Raw genomic sequence first — 14,925 nt, 5'->3', positions numbered from 1 at the left:
ATGGTGGGGAACCCTCAGCAAGACTCCTGATTTTCCTTGAATTATTTTCTATAATCTCCTTCCTAGGGGCAGGGCATATCTATGAGATGAGTAAGATCATTTCTGTAAATCCTTTGAGATGCTCATATTTGGATGTAATAAAAGCCACCACTGTTATTCTCACACTACGAAAACCAAATATATAATAATTCAGTGTATGTCATTACAAGATAATTTTTGTGCACTCCCCTAGGCCTGGAGTGTTCATTACGGGATTCAGTTTACCCAAATTCAATTCATGCCCGGCCTTTTCAGAACACACCAATCATAGAAGGAAGCACTTCGCACATTGCCTTGCACCTAATAGGGAATCGATATGTATTTATTGACTTATGGATCAGTAAGGCAAAGTGTACCTATACTGAGACATCTTAACTCCAGCGTGGCAAAGGTCAGGTTTCTCCCAGGGATAGAGAACTCACCGGCCCTCTGTTCTTTTTCCAGTCTCCCAAATCTGCCTTCATCAGTGCTGCAAAGAAGGCCAGGCTAAGATGGAATCCTGCGAAGGTCCGATTTTCTGAGCAGGTGGCAGTTGGAGACACAGACGCAGTAAGTGCAGCTTTAGCTCCCTGTCCTCGGCCCTTGGCTAGAATCAGCCTGGCCATGGATGTCTGGCTCTGGAGCAGGTACTCATCTGCTGCTACTCGGGGTGGATGGTATTATGAACGGGTTGGAAGCGGAGGATCACGGGGCTCCAGGCTGGTGGTGAGTTAGAGGAGTATGTGGCATCCAGAAGAGCCCTGAGCACTGTAGGGACACAGAATCTGTATCACTTTGCTTAGGATTCTCGTGGTGCTTAGAGAAATCCCCATCTGTAGCACAGTAGCATGCACTCAGCGCAAGCACTTCACAAACATCTCTGGGCTATTTGATAGAGGCGGGAAGGAGGTAATGGTTTTCTGAAGATCCAGAGCAAGGAGTGGCTGGTGAAATCGAGCCCTCTTCACACTGAAGTGATCCTGCAATGGCATGTCTTGACTGGAGAAGACACCAGCAAGCAGCTGGGGGAAATGATACAGACTAGACTCTCACTGTCACAAAGCTTTGATTATGGATGCAAAATAAACACCTGTTCCCTGCCACTGGATACCACTTGGTGATGTTGGGGGGTTGGGGAGAAGTAGTTCAGATTGAGACAACACGGAATCCCACGCTGAGGGTATGGTTTCAAGGAGTGGATGATGCTTGATGGTTCATGCCTTAGAGCTGCCAGGCTGGGTCAGAGTGGGGGTGGGCTGTGAGGGTCATGGCCAGCCCGCAGTCTTTCTTACTGCTCTGTGGGATGTACATGAGCTGAGCTGCCCACTCTAGATAAGTAAATGAGAAGAGATGGGTGGAGAGCGGAGAGGTGTGTGTTAAGCAGGCATGGATTATGGCTGGAGTCCCCCAGGAGTCTGCAGAAGCCTGTGATAGCCAATGGGGGTGAGGACAGAGAGAGCCAGAGCTAACAGGCATTTGTATGCTTTTGCAGGTTTTTGTGGGCTGGGCTCTCATGAGGCCCATGGCATTTCTGTACAGAGGCACAGCTGCAGTTGAGGAAAGTCAGCAGGCCCAGCCTGAGTAGAAACCAGTGGGGTGCCAGGCACTTCTGTAGTCCCTTGAAGCAGAGCTACTCAGAAGAAGGGTTAGAGGACAGAGGTGTCTTCCATCTCCTCTTCCCTGGCACTCATCCCCCAACTCAGTCCAGGCCATCTTCCATCCCCATATAAGGAAATCTGGAAGCCCAGGGGACTCTACAGGGTCCCACTGGGGAAGCTGTCAAATAATTGGTGCTTGGGCTCCATGTCAGCCCTAACAGAAGAAGCTAAAGAGAAGTAGGGGGTGGTGAGCAGAGAGAAGAGGGAACAGTCCAGAAGCCCTGGAGATCATGGTGAAGGACACAGTTAGATCAAAGCCACTGAGGGGACATTTGTGTCCTGAGCCCTCGAGAAGCCAGAGGAAAAGCAGATTGAACTTGGAAAGGACAAACTATTCCATCTCAGCCTTACAGAGCAATCAGTCAAGGCCAGGCCACCACCAGGCCTCCATCTCTCTCTTCCCTTTTTCTTCCCATCTCTGCCTCTTCCCTCTACTCTTTCTTCCCCACTCTCCTCTTCTTACACCATGACTCCCCTTTCCATACATTGCAGCTATCCACAGACCGATCAAGCCCCGACTCCAGACCAACCTAAAAGCAAATGCCCCAGAGTGGCTAGGACCCACCCAGGGTTACTTCCGTTGCTCCTGGACAGGCCAGCAAGTGCAGTGTGAGGCTCCTATCTGAGAGAGAGACAGAGACAGAGAGAGACAGAGACAGAGAGAGACAGAGAGAGAGAATATGAATATGAATGAGATGGACATCAATCTTCCCACTCTAGCTGTGCTCAGGAAATTACCTGATGTCACCTCCAGCCTCCCATGCCTCCAGTGTAGACTCTGGTAGCTTCACCATTGGTTGGGACTTAGGGGAGTCCAGGCCCAGGTAACTCCAGGCTGTCCTATTATCCCTTGGCCATGGTGTTCTGGGGCTTTATTAAGCAGCCAGAGCAAAAATAAATCCTGTGGGCGTTCCTTGCCAACTCTATTTTTAAGCAAAATCAATTAAGTAATTACCTGAGCCCAACCCAGTGTGCTAAATAAAACCTGCCACCTCTGAGTGTCACCAGCCTGGGGATCCAGGGCCTCTGGGCTTGGTAGGAGCAAGGCATCTCAGGACCAGGGAGAGAACCAGGAATTCACACTTTTCCAACTTGATACCCCATCACTTCCTACCATGGTTTGACTTCTGGATCCCCACCACCACCAACCAAACCCTGACCCAGGAGGACTTGCTTGTTTATTTTTTCATGTCCACGACAGTCCCTAGATGTGGACTCTCCCTCTTCTGGCACCTCTAATAGTCTATGCCTTTCATCTCCTTCAAAATCAAAATTTAATTCGCCTCACCTAGGAAATCTTACCTGTTGGTTTGGTTTTGGTTTTATAATTGGTCTCTAGTGGATTCATGTGTGTGTGCCAGATCACTGCAATAAGAGTATAAGACCAAACCCAGTCCTCTATTTTTGCCTAATCCTCATGGAACTTAGCGTGGTGTGGAGTATACACAAGAGGCTTGATGAATGCCCATTGAATTAAGGATTTCTGGCCATCTTATGTGGCTTTTCAGTTCCTACAAAACTGGTGATAGCCCAGGGAAATGATTGGATTCTCTTAATAATTCTTATCATTCAAGTAAGCACATATTAAGCATCTACTGCTCATATATTCAGCAGCCATTTATTGAGCACCAACTATGCCAGGAACTCCACTCAATGTCAGAACTACAAAGATTAAATAGGACATCGATGTGCTCCAAGGTCACCATTTGTGAAAGACAAACATTCCTCAAAAATACACTAAGAACACTGAAAGAGGTGTGTATAATGTTCCTATGAGAACACATGGGAACACCAGGTCCAAGTACCTGATGAGTTTGGACTGTACAGAATTTTTATTTAAGCTGGGTTTTGAAGGATGAATAGGAGTTTGCCAAGGAGGGAAAGAGGAAGGCAGAGAGAATAGTCTTTATTTAACAAATATTTATTGAGAGCTTAACACGCGACACTCTATAAATAAGGGAACATCTGGGCCAAGAAAACTTTTGCTCAGAAGTTATCAGGTGTTCAAAAACAGGCTTTGCCAAAGTGGTTCTCAATCAGGATGAGTACTGTGCATGCTCAGAGAGTTTTTGGAAATGTCTGAGGGGTTATGGGTCATCCCAACGACTTGGCATGCTATTGACATTGAGTGTCTCAGGGTCAGAGATGCTAAGTGTCCTGCAAGGAGTGACACAGTCCCTGAATGATTGTCACAGGTATAGAGGCATGGAAGAGCAAGGTGGGTACAGTCCTGGCAAGACAGGACTCTGGAGAAGTAGGCAGGGGCCAGGTCAGAAAGGAGATGGGAGAGGAGGGAGTTTGGGAGCACAAAGGCAGGAACATGGATGTGATCTCTGGGTGTGAAGAGCCTGGTGGAATGGGAAGAGTCAGGACGTAAGAGCAGGCAAGTGAGGTGGGTCCTAAGGAGGCCTTCCATCTGGTCTCTGAGGGCCAAGCACCACCCTATGTTGTGGAATTTTGAGTCACAGTAGAATGGGGGTGTGCCGTGATATCAAATGAAGGATTAACTATTGACATGGCCCAGTGTTTTCTGAGAGCATTTGGTTCTGGTCTGCAGGTGACATCATCACTGATCTGTTCTTTCCTCTGTCTCTCTGTCCTTCCATATCTGTGGCTCCCTGTCTCCTTCCCTTGCTCCATTCTCTTCCTCTCTATACCCCATCTCTGGTTCCCCTTTGCCTTCTAAATGAGCCCTTCTCCTTGACCTTTTCCTGCCTATTCACAGAAAATGATGAAGAAAGAAGCTCTTCTCCTCATCCCCAACGTCCTGAAGGTTTTCTTAGAAAATGGGCAGATCAAATCATTCACTTTTGATGGCCGGACCACTGTTAAGGTACATACAGGGTCTCGCCTCTCGGGTTAGCATCTGTCCTTTCTAGGGCACACAAGGCTGCTGGTTCATGGGTGTCCCTGAGTCTGCACAGAATTGCTGCTGGGAAGCAAGGTGGCCTTTGAACTTCTGCCTCTGTGAGCCCCAGGCTGCAAGAACACACAGCCCTTGGATGAGCGGGCGGTGGGGGTGGGGAGACCTGAGTGCGCAACTGTGTGTGTGTGTGAGTGCATACGCATGCATGCCTGCACATGTATGCACAGGCATGAGTGCATGTTTGTACACTCCCACTTGTGAACTCCTTTGTGTCAGTGTTATAAGGGATCCTTCAAGACTCTGAGGAGCTAAGGAGTGTGAAGATCATTAAAACATTTATAAAGCAAAAGTGATTTATATTGCTACAATAACACCTACACACACTTACACACAGAAATCAACAAACACAATCTCTTGGGAGATTAGCTTAGCCATGCTTCACTTAACATAACAACCAGATCTTAAGCACCAAACCAACATGTGAAACGTCCAGCAACAGTCCCTTTGGCTACTCCTTTCATAGGAAGAGCAGTTACTGAGCTGTTCTTAAGAGCTCAGCTAGTTGTCTGAAAGTTGTAGTGGTTCCCTTAGTCCTGAGGAAGAGAGGCAATGAAACGATGAAACCCCAGGTTCAACTCTGAAATGGGACAGAAGTAACCACTCTTGCTCCTTCTGGACTCCATCTAGAAAGAGAATGCCATTCCCCAAAATGAATTTCCATGCAACCAGTGGAATAGCAGCTGCCAGAAAACCCACCTTGGCTAATAGTCATCCTGAAGTCCCCAGGCTGTGGCCAAGACAACCCTATAAATAAACCCCTGAGCCAGGAAACTTCTCTAAGAGGAATTATCAGGTGTTCAGAGTTGGCCTTGCCAATGTTTCTCAGCCAGAGTTGCCATTCCCCTCCCAGACAGCATTTAGGAATTTTGGGTCATCACATGGTTTATGGTGCTCCTGGCATTGAGTGTCTCAGGGTCAGAGATGCTGAGTGCCCTGGAGGGAGTGAGACAGTCCCTGAATGATGAAGAATTGTCCTGCCCAAAGTGCCAATAGCGCCCAAGTCGTAAAATACTGGGCCTAACCCTTGTGGATTGAACTGAGAGTCTCTTTGGAAGGCTTAGGCCTGGGTGGGTCCCCCAAGGGGCCCCAGACCAAAATATATTCTTTAGGGGCTCCTGGGATGGTCTCTTGCCTATTGGAGGTCTCAGTCTATGGGAGAGACATTGAAGCACAACCAGGCCACCCAGGAGTGTCCACATGGCCCTCCCCCAGATATGGATATCTCTCTGCAGCAGAATCCTTCGTGGTGTTTATTCATGGGCCGGTATGTCCCTTGTAGATCTGTCTCCATCCCAGAACATCTGCTCCTTGGAACTTGGCCTGGCCCAGGCTTCTTCCCCCACCTTGCAATGACACTGTGACACAATGACATTGTTGCTTCCAGGTAGCCCCAGCCTTCCAGGACAGCAGTATCCCCTGACTTGTGATCTCACCCTTACTTCAGGGAAGGAACACACACTGGCCATTCATGGAACATGGAGCAGCTGCCAAGCCACTTGTCCCAGAGAGGTACCTGGGTGAATCGACAGTCTGGCACGGGGGCTGTTCCACTTGTAACACCAGTTGGCAATCACCAGCTTGGCCATCCACAATTCTAGTGCAGTTAAACTGCAAAGAAAACCTCATTTGTCCCTGCCAGAGCTCCAGCAATACTGGCACCTCTGTGGCTACTTGGATGATACAAAGAAATACTCTCAAGTACCCACCAGTTTCCAGCCTCACATTTGAATGGCTTAGCGTCTTTTAATATTCACTGAGGGGCTTGTTCGGCAACCCTGGCTGTAAGGGAGCTTCTCATTCCCAAGGAGGCTTCTTTCTGGCCTCCAGGGGCTGAGCTGGGCTGACTCCCTGAACATACAGGCAAACATACACACATACACACACATACTGCAGCCTCGAGTATGCTGAAGTCCCAGCAAATAGATGGCAGAAGTCACAAAACTGACATCTGGGCAGCCCCCAAGGATGTGTTTGCAGACATCCTAATATTAAAAGTAGGGCAGCAGAGCAGACAGAGCCCAGAAGAAGTCAGATTTATGACTATACACAAGACACGTGACACAGTGCCTCTGCGCGGACACATTTTTCAAGTCGCTAAATTGATTCTCTGAAAGCCAGCAACAAACAAAAAGAAATGAACATTCTGCCAGTAACTCAGTCATTCAATTTAGATTCTGAATCTAGAAAGAGTCTACTTTTAATCACATGACTATGGCCCTTAATTTGTGAGTTCCTGAGAAAAGGGTTGGTAGACAGACTAGAGAGAACATTCCGGCTTAGGGAAGGTGAAGGGAGAACCAGCATAGTGCCTGCCTTATTCGGTGGCTCACTTGATATGTGCTTGGAAAACATTTTGAGTGGAAGGAGAGAAGGAGGGAGGGAGGGTTGTGACCACATTTTGCCATATGCCTGTGCCAGGCCAAGTTCTGAAACCCCTCCCTCTACCTCCTGCACGTTCGGTGCTCCCCAGGGCTCAAGTCCTCATGGGTCACTGTCCTCATCCTAGAGAAGACCTGGGCCATCCTAAAGGCCTGTGTCTCCTTCTGGCCCCTTTCCCAGCCTCCTCCCTGGGAGCCATCTTTCTTGTTCAGTGTTCAGTCTCCCGCTCCCATGTTGGGTGCTGAGAGTAGCGCAGAACTGGAATGGAGCTGTCTCCCTCTCAAGGCTCTCATCTCTCCCACAGGACGTGATGGTGACATTACAGGACCGGCTTTCCTTGAGGTGCATTGAGCACTTTGCCCTCGTCCTTGAATATGCCGGGCTGGAACAGAATCACAAGTTCCTGCTTCTCCAGGACAAGCAGCCCCTGGCTTATGTAAGTAACTCCTTCAGCATGGCTTGAGGGCTGCATGTGGCCTCTACTAGGGAAGAGGACTCCAGGTACCTTCTTTCTGGAAAATTCATCATGATTGGCTCAGCCAGCCCGCAGAAGTTATAGCTCTCAGCTAAGATCTACATGAACCACATCCAGCAGACTTTGGGCTGTGTTCCTTGTGACCTAGGAAGGGCATGGAGATTGTGAATCTTGGTCTCTAGTGGGAAGGGTATGGAGTGGTGAGTCACTGTCAAGCCTCCTGCCTCCTAAAAGCCCTGCCTGCTAGACTTTTCTGCCTCTGAGAGGAAACTCAGCCTTCAGACAGTCTTTAAAATGAAAAGGTCAATAAGCAGAGTGTACTGAAACCACCAAGACCGGAACAAGGGTGGGCTGAGTGGGGCCGAGAACAAGCAGCATGTCACCCATGTCAACTGCCAAGGCAGAGTAGGAGAAAGAGGCTGGGGAAAGCCAGGAATGCTGGCCGGTGTTTCACCAATGGTAAAGCACCCAGAAAGAGCCAGATAGGCAAACCAGAGCTGATCAGGATTCCCAGAGGAGGGAAGAGATTGGTGAGGGAAGGGAAAAAGAAATGCCTAAATGGAGATGTGAATGCGACAAAAACCAAAATCACACACACACACACACACACACACACACACACACAGAGAGAGAGAGAGAGAGAGAGAGAGAGGATTTTAGGAAAGAAAAACTCTTCAAGGTTAGCCGTCAGCCAAATGCGAAGATTGTTAGCTTGAAAGGGTGGCCTATTCAACTCCCCACCCCCACCCCCAGCCCCTCAAGAGGCCTTTTGAGTTCAATCAGGCTCTTTTTCCAAATGGAATTTTAAACTTTTTTATTACCAAAAACAAAAACAGACCTCTAACATACACCAGAGTCTAAAAAATTGTATCATGAATCCTCATGGCCTATGGCAGCTTCATCAGTTACCAATATTTGGCCAGCTTGTCTCACCTATACCTCCAATTGGGCTTTTAAAACCTCCATTTGGCTTTTAATTAGCAACTTCCTCTGCTGGTGCTGAGCCTCTCTGCAGGGTAAAGGCATTAGTCCCACAGCAAGAAGAGTGTCGGATAAGTTCCCAGGAGTCCTTTCTTCCCACCTCGTATCTTGGGCCTTAGACCCATTTGTGGATAAAGGCCACATCCTGGTGATGTGATCTAAAAATTATAGTCACTTTGGACCAGGGGGGCAGGATAGACCTTTCCTTGAAGGATCATCGGGATGAGCCAGGTGGGGGGAGTGATGAGCAACAGCCCAGCTCTGCCCCAAGCCCTGCCTTGAGGAAGCACCAAGCCAGCTCTCCTTGCTACAGCCACAGATTCCCAGATCTCTTTTCCTCACCCCTCTCCTCCCTGGGATTCAGGTGGTACAGCGGACACACTACCAAGGAATGAAATGCCTCTTCCGAATCAGCTTCTTCCCCAAAGACCCCGTGGAACTGCTGCGGCGGGATCCTGCTGCTTTCGAGTACCTGTACATCCAGGTAGAGTCTGATTGGGGATACCCAGACAGGCAGCCCAGTGGACAAATAAGCAGTCAGGCAGTTCTGCCATCACTGTGAAGTTACTCTGTAAGGTACTCCATCCTTCAGGTAGCTCTAAAGACCCTTTCCTTTCCTGCCACCATTGTAGGCACATGGTCACATTGTTTAGGCCTGGTGACCAGAGCTGGCTGTGGCTCTAGTCCTGTCTGTGTGTATGGAAAGATCTCATCCGTTTTGGGGAGCAAGCAAACCCTGTAACTCTGTCACCATCACAGGATCTCAAGGTTTCCAAAGCCCATTGGGGTAACAGGGGGTCCCAACCCCCCATGCCTAGCTCCAGTAAGATGATTCCCAATTCAGTTCTTCTAGAAACATTCGCTGAGCGTTAATGTGGAGCAGGCCCTGTGCTAGGTGCTAACAATCAAGGTAAACACAGAACTGTCCCAGCCCACTAGATCTCATCAACAGACCTATGCATGAGTGCATATAAAACAGTGCATCGGTCCTATGATCATGGCAGGGTACAGTGCCAGCAAGAGCAGCCAGGAAGCAGCTTACCAACTCTTCTTGGGAGGAGGACAGTGGAGGCTTCACAGAGAAAGTGATGCGTGCATGCTCTTGGCCTTGAAGGATGAGTGTAAGTTTGCTGTGTGTGGATATAGAGTGGAGGGGGCACATTCTAGGCAAAGTGGCAGGCACCTAAAAAGCCTTGGTGGCATGAAACAGCATGGTTTGGTGAGAGAACTGTGAGCAATTTATTATGCTTGGAGTGCAGAATGTGAGGTGAGGAGCAATAAAAAATGAAATGGGATAGACAGGAAGCAAGGTGGTGAAGGGCCTGATAGGCTCTGACTTCAAAATGATTCAGGCCCATGTTTTTAACAAGCTGTCCAAGGAATTCCCATGTCCAATGGTGTTGGAACCACTGATTTAGTGCAGTGGGTCTTACCCCTAGCTGCACTTAGCATCCCCTGGGAAGGTTTGAAAAAAAAAAATGTCCTGCTCCACCCAAGACCAAATCAATCAAAATCTATGGGAATGGGCTCCAGATGTTGATATTTTCCAAATTCCTCTGGTGATTCTCATGGGTAGCCAGGGGTAAAGAAATTCTGCTGTGGGGTGGGGATACAGAAATGTGAAAAGGAGAGCCACCCAGGCAGATGAGCCACTTTGAAAGATTACATAGTGCCGAGGAAGTAGGCCAGCTGGGAAGCGATTGCAGTTATCCAAAGGAGACATGATGGAGGCCAGAACCAGGGCAGGTTGGAATGGAGTGGGGTGGGATTCAAGAAATAACAAAAAGGTACAACCAGTGGGCTTTGACTCAATGTGTATCTGGTAGAGTTAAGGAATACAGGGAGTGGAATGGGCTTGGGGAAAAGCTAAGGTCATTTTTGGGATACGTTGAGTCTTAGATGCTCACAGAACACCCAAAGTGCTTGGTGTAAGAGTAGAAAAATAAGCTGAGAACTCATCTCTAATGATGTCTATGACAACAACACCTGCAGATGTGCTGTGAGGCATCACGGTTGTTCCTTCTAACAATCTAAAATGTTAGGAACATTTCTCCAACAGCCTTGAGCTCTTGTACCAGCACTCTGGGGGCGATGTGTTGTGGTTCCTCTATGCATTTTTTAAGTCTGGTTCTCATTTTCTTGGCCCTAAATTTCTTCATCCAAGCTTCCAGGGATCATCTTGGTTCAATTGTTTTTGGAATTTGGTGTCAAGACCATGTTCACACTGTCCCTCCCCTTCGGGATGATAGGGACTTCACCTGTAATTTCTTCTTTTTTATAATGAACAGCTTTATTGAGGTCTAGTTGACACATAAACTGAACATATTTAAAACAACAGTTTGATGGGTTTAGGCATATGTCTATATGCACAAAACCATCACCACAATCAAGATACTGAGCATATCCAGTACTTCCCAAAAGTTTCCTCAAGCTTCTGTGTAATTTCCTCCCTACCCTCAACCCCCAGGCAACCACTGACCTGCTTCCTATCCCTATAGATTAATCCACATTTTCTAGAGTTTTTATATAAATGAAACCATACTGTACATACCTTTATTTTTGTCTGACTTCTTTCACCTAGCCTAATGATTTTGAGATCCATCCTTGTTGTTGTGTATATCATTACTCCATTCTTGTTTATTGTTGAGTAGCATTATGTGGTATGGATGTACCAAAATGTTTTTATCAGCTCACCTACTGATGTACATTTGGGTTGTTTCCAGGTTTTTGGCTACTACAAACAAAGCTTATACGAACATTCTTGCCCAAGTCTTTGTATGGCATACGCTCTCCTTTCTCTTGGGTAAACACCTAAGAATGGAATGGTTTGATCATATGGTAGACCTGTCTTTCTTTCATTTTTTTAAAAAGAAATTCCAATATTGTCTTCCAGAGTGGTAATACTATTTTACATTCCCACCAGCCATGTATGAGCATTCCAGTTTCTCTACATCCTCATCAGCACTTGGTATTGTCAGTATTTATTTATTTTTAGTCATTTTAATAGTATTCAGTGGTATCTCAGTAGTATCTCCTCTCACTTGCATTTCCCCCTGACTAATGATGTTAAACACCTTTTCATGTGTTTGTTTGCCAACATACATCTTTTATTGGTCAAGTATCTTTTCAGATATTTTGCATACTTTTTTATTGGGGTTGTTCATCTTCTTGTTACTGAGTTATGAGACTTGTTTATATATCCTGGATCTAAGTTGCTTGTTGGATAAGTTATCTGCAGTTTTTCTCCCAGTCTATGGATTCTCTTTTCATTCTCTAAACAGTATCTTCCACGGAGCAAATGTTTGAATTTGGATGAAGTCCATCCAATTTCTCAGTTTGTTCTTTGATGGATGATGCTTTTATGGATCATGCTAATGATGTTATATCTAAGAAATCCTTGCTTAACTCAAGGTCACAGAGATTTTCTCCTTTTTTTTTCTAGAAGTTTTAGTACTTTAGATTTTGTATTTAGGTCTGTGATCCATTTTGACAATTTTTTTTATGCAGTACAAGGTATCGACCAATTTTCTTCTTCATCTCCTCCTCCTCCTTCTTCTCCTTCTCCTTTTTCTATAGAAATCCAGGGCAGCCCCGGTGGTGCAGCGGTTTAGTGCTGCCTACAGCCCAGGGCATGATCCTGGAGACCCAGGATCGAGTCCCATGTCGGGCTCCCTGCATGGAGCCTGCTTCTCCCTCTGCCTGTGTCTCTGTCTCTCTGTCTCTCTGTCTCTCTCTCTCTCTCTCTCTCTCCCTCTCTCTCTGTGTGTCTCTATAAATAAATAAATAAAATCTTAAAAAAAAGAAATCCAGCTGTGCCTACACCATTTGTTGAAAAGAGTCTCCTTTCTTCACTGTCTTGCCTTTGCACCTTTGTCAAAAATCAGTTGTCTATATATGTGTGTGGGTCTATTTCTGAACTCTTTACTGATCTACTTATCTATTTTTATGCCAACATCACACTCTTGATTACTGTAGCTTTGTAAGTCTTAAAATCAGGTCGCATGTATCCTCTTTGTTGTTCTTTCAAAGTTGTTCTGGTCATTCTAGGTTCTTTGCATTGAATTTTAAAATTCGCTTGTCAATTTCTACCAAAAATCTGCTGTGATTTTGATTGGAGTTGGGTTGAATCTATAGATCAATTCGAGGAGGATTGACATCTTCCCCATACCGAGTCTTCTGACCCATGAATATAGGATATTTTTACATTTATTTTGGTCTTCTTTAGTCTTTTTCATCAGTGTGTTCTAGTTTTCAGTATACAGGCCTTTCACTTATTTTTGACAGATTTATCCCTAATGATTTCATAGTTTTTGATGCTATTGTAAAGGGTATTTTGACTTTTAATTTGAATTTCCAATTGTTTGTCGCAAGCATGTAGATACGCAACTGATTTTTGTATGTTTCTAATATATCCTGCAGCCTTCCTAACTCATCAGTTTTATTAAGCATTTGGTAGATTCCCGTGGATTTTTAAAAATATCTTATTTATTTATTCATGAGATACACAAAGAGAAGCAGAGACATAGGCAGAGGGAGAAGCAGGCTTCCTGTAAGGAGCCCGATGCGGAACTTGATCCCAGATCCTGGGATCAGGACCTGAGCCGAAGGCAGACGCTCAACCGCTGAGCCATCCAGGTGTCCCTCCCTTGGATTTTCTACATAGATGGTCCTTGATGAAGCATTCCTTTTCTACTCTCTCCTATGCTGTAGTGATACCATTGTGGCTCCCTAGTCCCTTAACTCATCCTAGTTTCACCTCAGCCAAATGGGCAATTGGTCTAACCCAGGCTGAATCATTAATAGCTGGGACTCTGACCTTCAGGATTTGGGGGCTGTCATGTTAGGGGCTTCTCTGTTGACTCATTGCTGCTTTTGACTTTCAGACCTCAAGGAACAGAATATCTGCCCCATCCCTATGGTCCATCTCTCACCCTGGGCTTTGAGGTCTGAGGTCTATGGAGAGTTCCTCCCAGTATCTTTCTTTATTCCCACCTAGCTAGTAGAGGATCCCTGTATGGCTGGGGAGTGAGTTTAGGCCTCCAATAAAAGGCAGGAAGGCCTCTTGTAACAAGACAAAAGAAAGAAAGTGGTGTCATGTCTCACTTTTGCAGTGATCTAGATGATCTGCCCATCTGTGCCCTGCCACTGTGTGCATCTGTCACTGAGAAGCCTGCCCAGCATCTGATGAATGAAGCAAATAGTGTCCCTGAGAGCCAAGTTTCTTCAGTTGCCTCTTCCCCAAGGGCAGAAACTTCCTTTTCCCCTTTATCTAGGATGTCTTACTTTATGCTGCAATGCTTTTCTGGGGTGCCATGGAGTAGATCGGGGGATGAGGGCTGGAGAGCAAACACCTTTTTTAACTGATGGCTTTGAACTGCTCTCTGCTGCAGAGTCGGAACGATGTTATCCGAGAACGCTTTGGAATGGAACCCAAGCCAGAGATGCTTTTGGACCTCGCCGCCCTTCACATCTATATCACGGTCTCAGCCACTCGACCTAGTCAGAAGATCTCGCTCAAGAACGTAGAGTGAGTTCTGACAGGGCCCTCTGGGAAGACAGAAAATAGCTATAGAGGGAGAAAGTGCAACAGGTCGAGCTGCACTGTTCTTTTCAGGAATCTTAGGGCCGGGGCTAGGAATGAAAATGACAGTTCCTCACACCTAGACCATGATGCCTTTGAGCTCTGGCTTCTTCCAGGGAGGTGGGGCCAATGTGTTTCTCTTGCTCCATCCCTCTTTCTTTTTCTTGCAGGCTCCGTCCCTCCCTCTGCCTCTCAGATCTAATTTTGGCCTTGCCATTTTCCTTTCTCTGTCCCATTCTGTCATGCTCACTAATTTCTTGCTTTTCTTCTGCTCTCAGGAAGGAATGGGGCCTGGAACCCTTTCTTCCCCCCTCCCTCCTACAGGGCATCAAAGAGAAAAACCTCCGGAAATCTCTATCTCAGCAGTTGAAGGCCCACCAAATGCATCCTTCCAGTAGCACCAAGGTACCCAGTGGCATCCATTGGGTGCCCTGCTCAAGAACTAGTGGCCATGGCGGGGGGCAGGGGTGTCTACGGTGTGGTTTCCCGGCAGATCTGATCTTTTGGGGACCCCCTCCCACTGGTTTGGAGTTGGGTACACATCCAGCCTGGCTGGATATGGGCGATGATGGTGGAGAGGGGTTTCTTCAAGCCTGAGCCTCACCCAGAGACTCCTCAGGGCCAGGTCCCTGAGAGAGCCTGGGATTCTCAAAGCAAAGGGGCCAAGATGCGTGAGGGGGCAATTCTCGGATCATTTCACCCACTGAATCAGTGCCGATTGAATACCTGCTGTGTTTTCCATGGAAAGGACTGCTCTGTCCCTCATCAGCCTTCTATTCGTCAGCTGGGGGAGAGGGAATTCCGGGAGATCAAAGTGCAGCCTGGTCAGACAAGGCTTGATCTAGAGAATGGGTCACTGGGTTGAGGGTTCACAGCCCTGTTCAGCTCTCTGCACATCCTCTCATGC

At 46.9% G+C, this 14,925-nt stretch overlaps 1 protein-coding gene across 3 annotated transcripts in view; it reads left to right on the top strand.

Annotated features, from left to right (window-relative positions):
• The window catches only part of FRMPD3 (FERM and PDZ domain containing 3), a 131,884-nt gene that overhangs the window by 86,860 nt on the left and 30,099 nt on the right, over positions 1-14,925 (top strand). For 2 of the 3 annotated variants that reach the window (XM_072815321.1, XM_072815322.1), the window contains exons 2-7: positions 484-588; positions 4,402-4,509; positions 7,286-7,417; positions 8,802-8,921; positions 13,828-13,964; positions 14,297-14,423. In XM_072815321.1, the coding sequence (XP_072671422.1) occupies positions 4,405-4,509; positions 7,286-7,417; positions 8,802-8,921; positions 13,828-13,964; positions 14,297-14,423 (621 nt within the window). In that variant the 5' untranslated portion in view covers positions 484-588; positions 4,402-4,404. Of the gene's footprint in view, positions 1-483; positions 589-4,401; positions 4,510-7,285; positions 7,418-8,801; positions 8,922-13,827; positions 13,965-14,296; positions 14,424-14,925 lie in introns of those variants that run through there. The other variant, XM_072815323.1, reaches the window with a different exon arrangement.

This window comes from Canis lupus, chromosome X (assembly GCF_048164855.1).
Source record: "Canis lupus baileyi chromosome X, mCanLup2.hap1, whole genome shotgun sequence".
NCBI classification, from domain to species: domain Eukaryota; kingdom Metazoa; phylum Chordata; class Mammalia; order Carnivora; family Canidae; genus Canis; species Canis lupus.
Note: the sequence above shows the minus strand (reverse complement) of the source record. Positions and strands in the feature narration are given on the sequence as shown.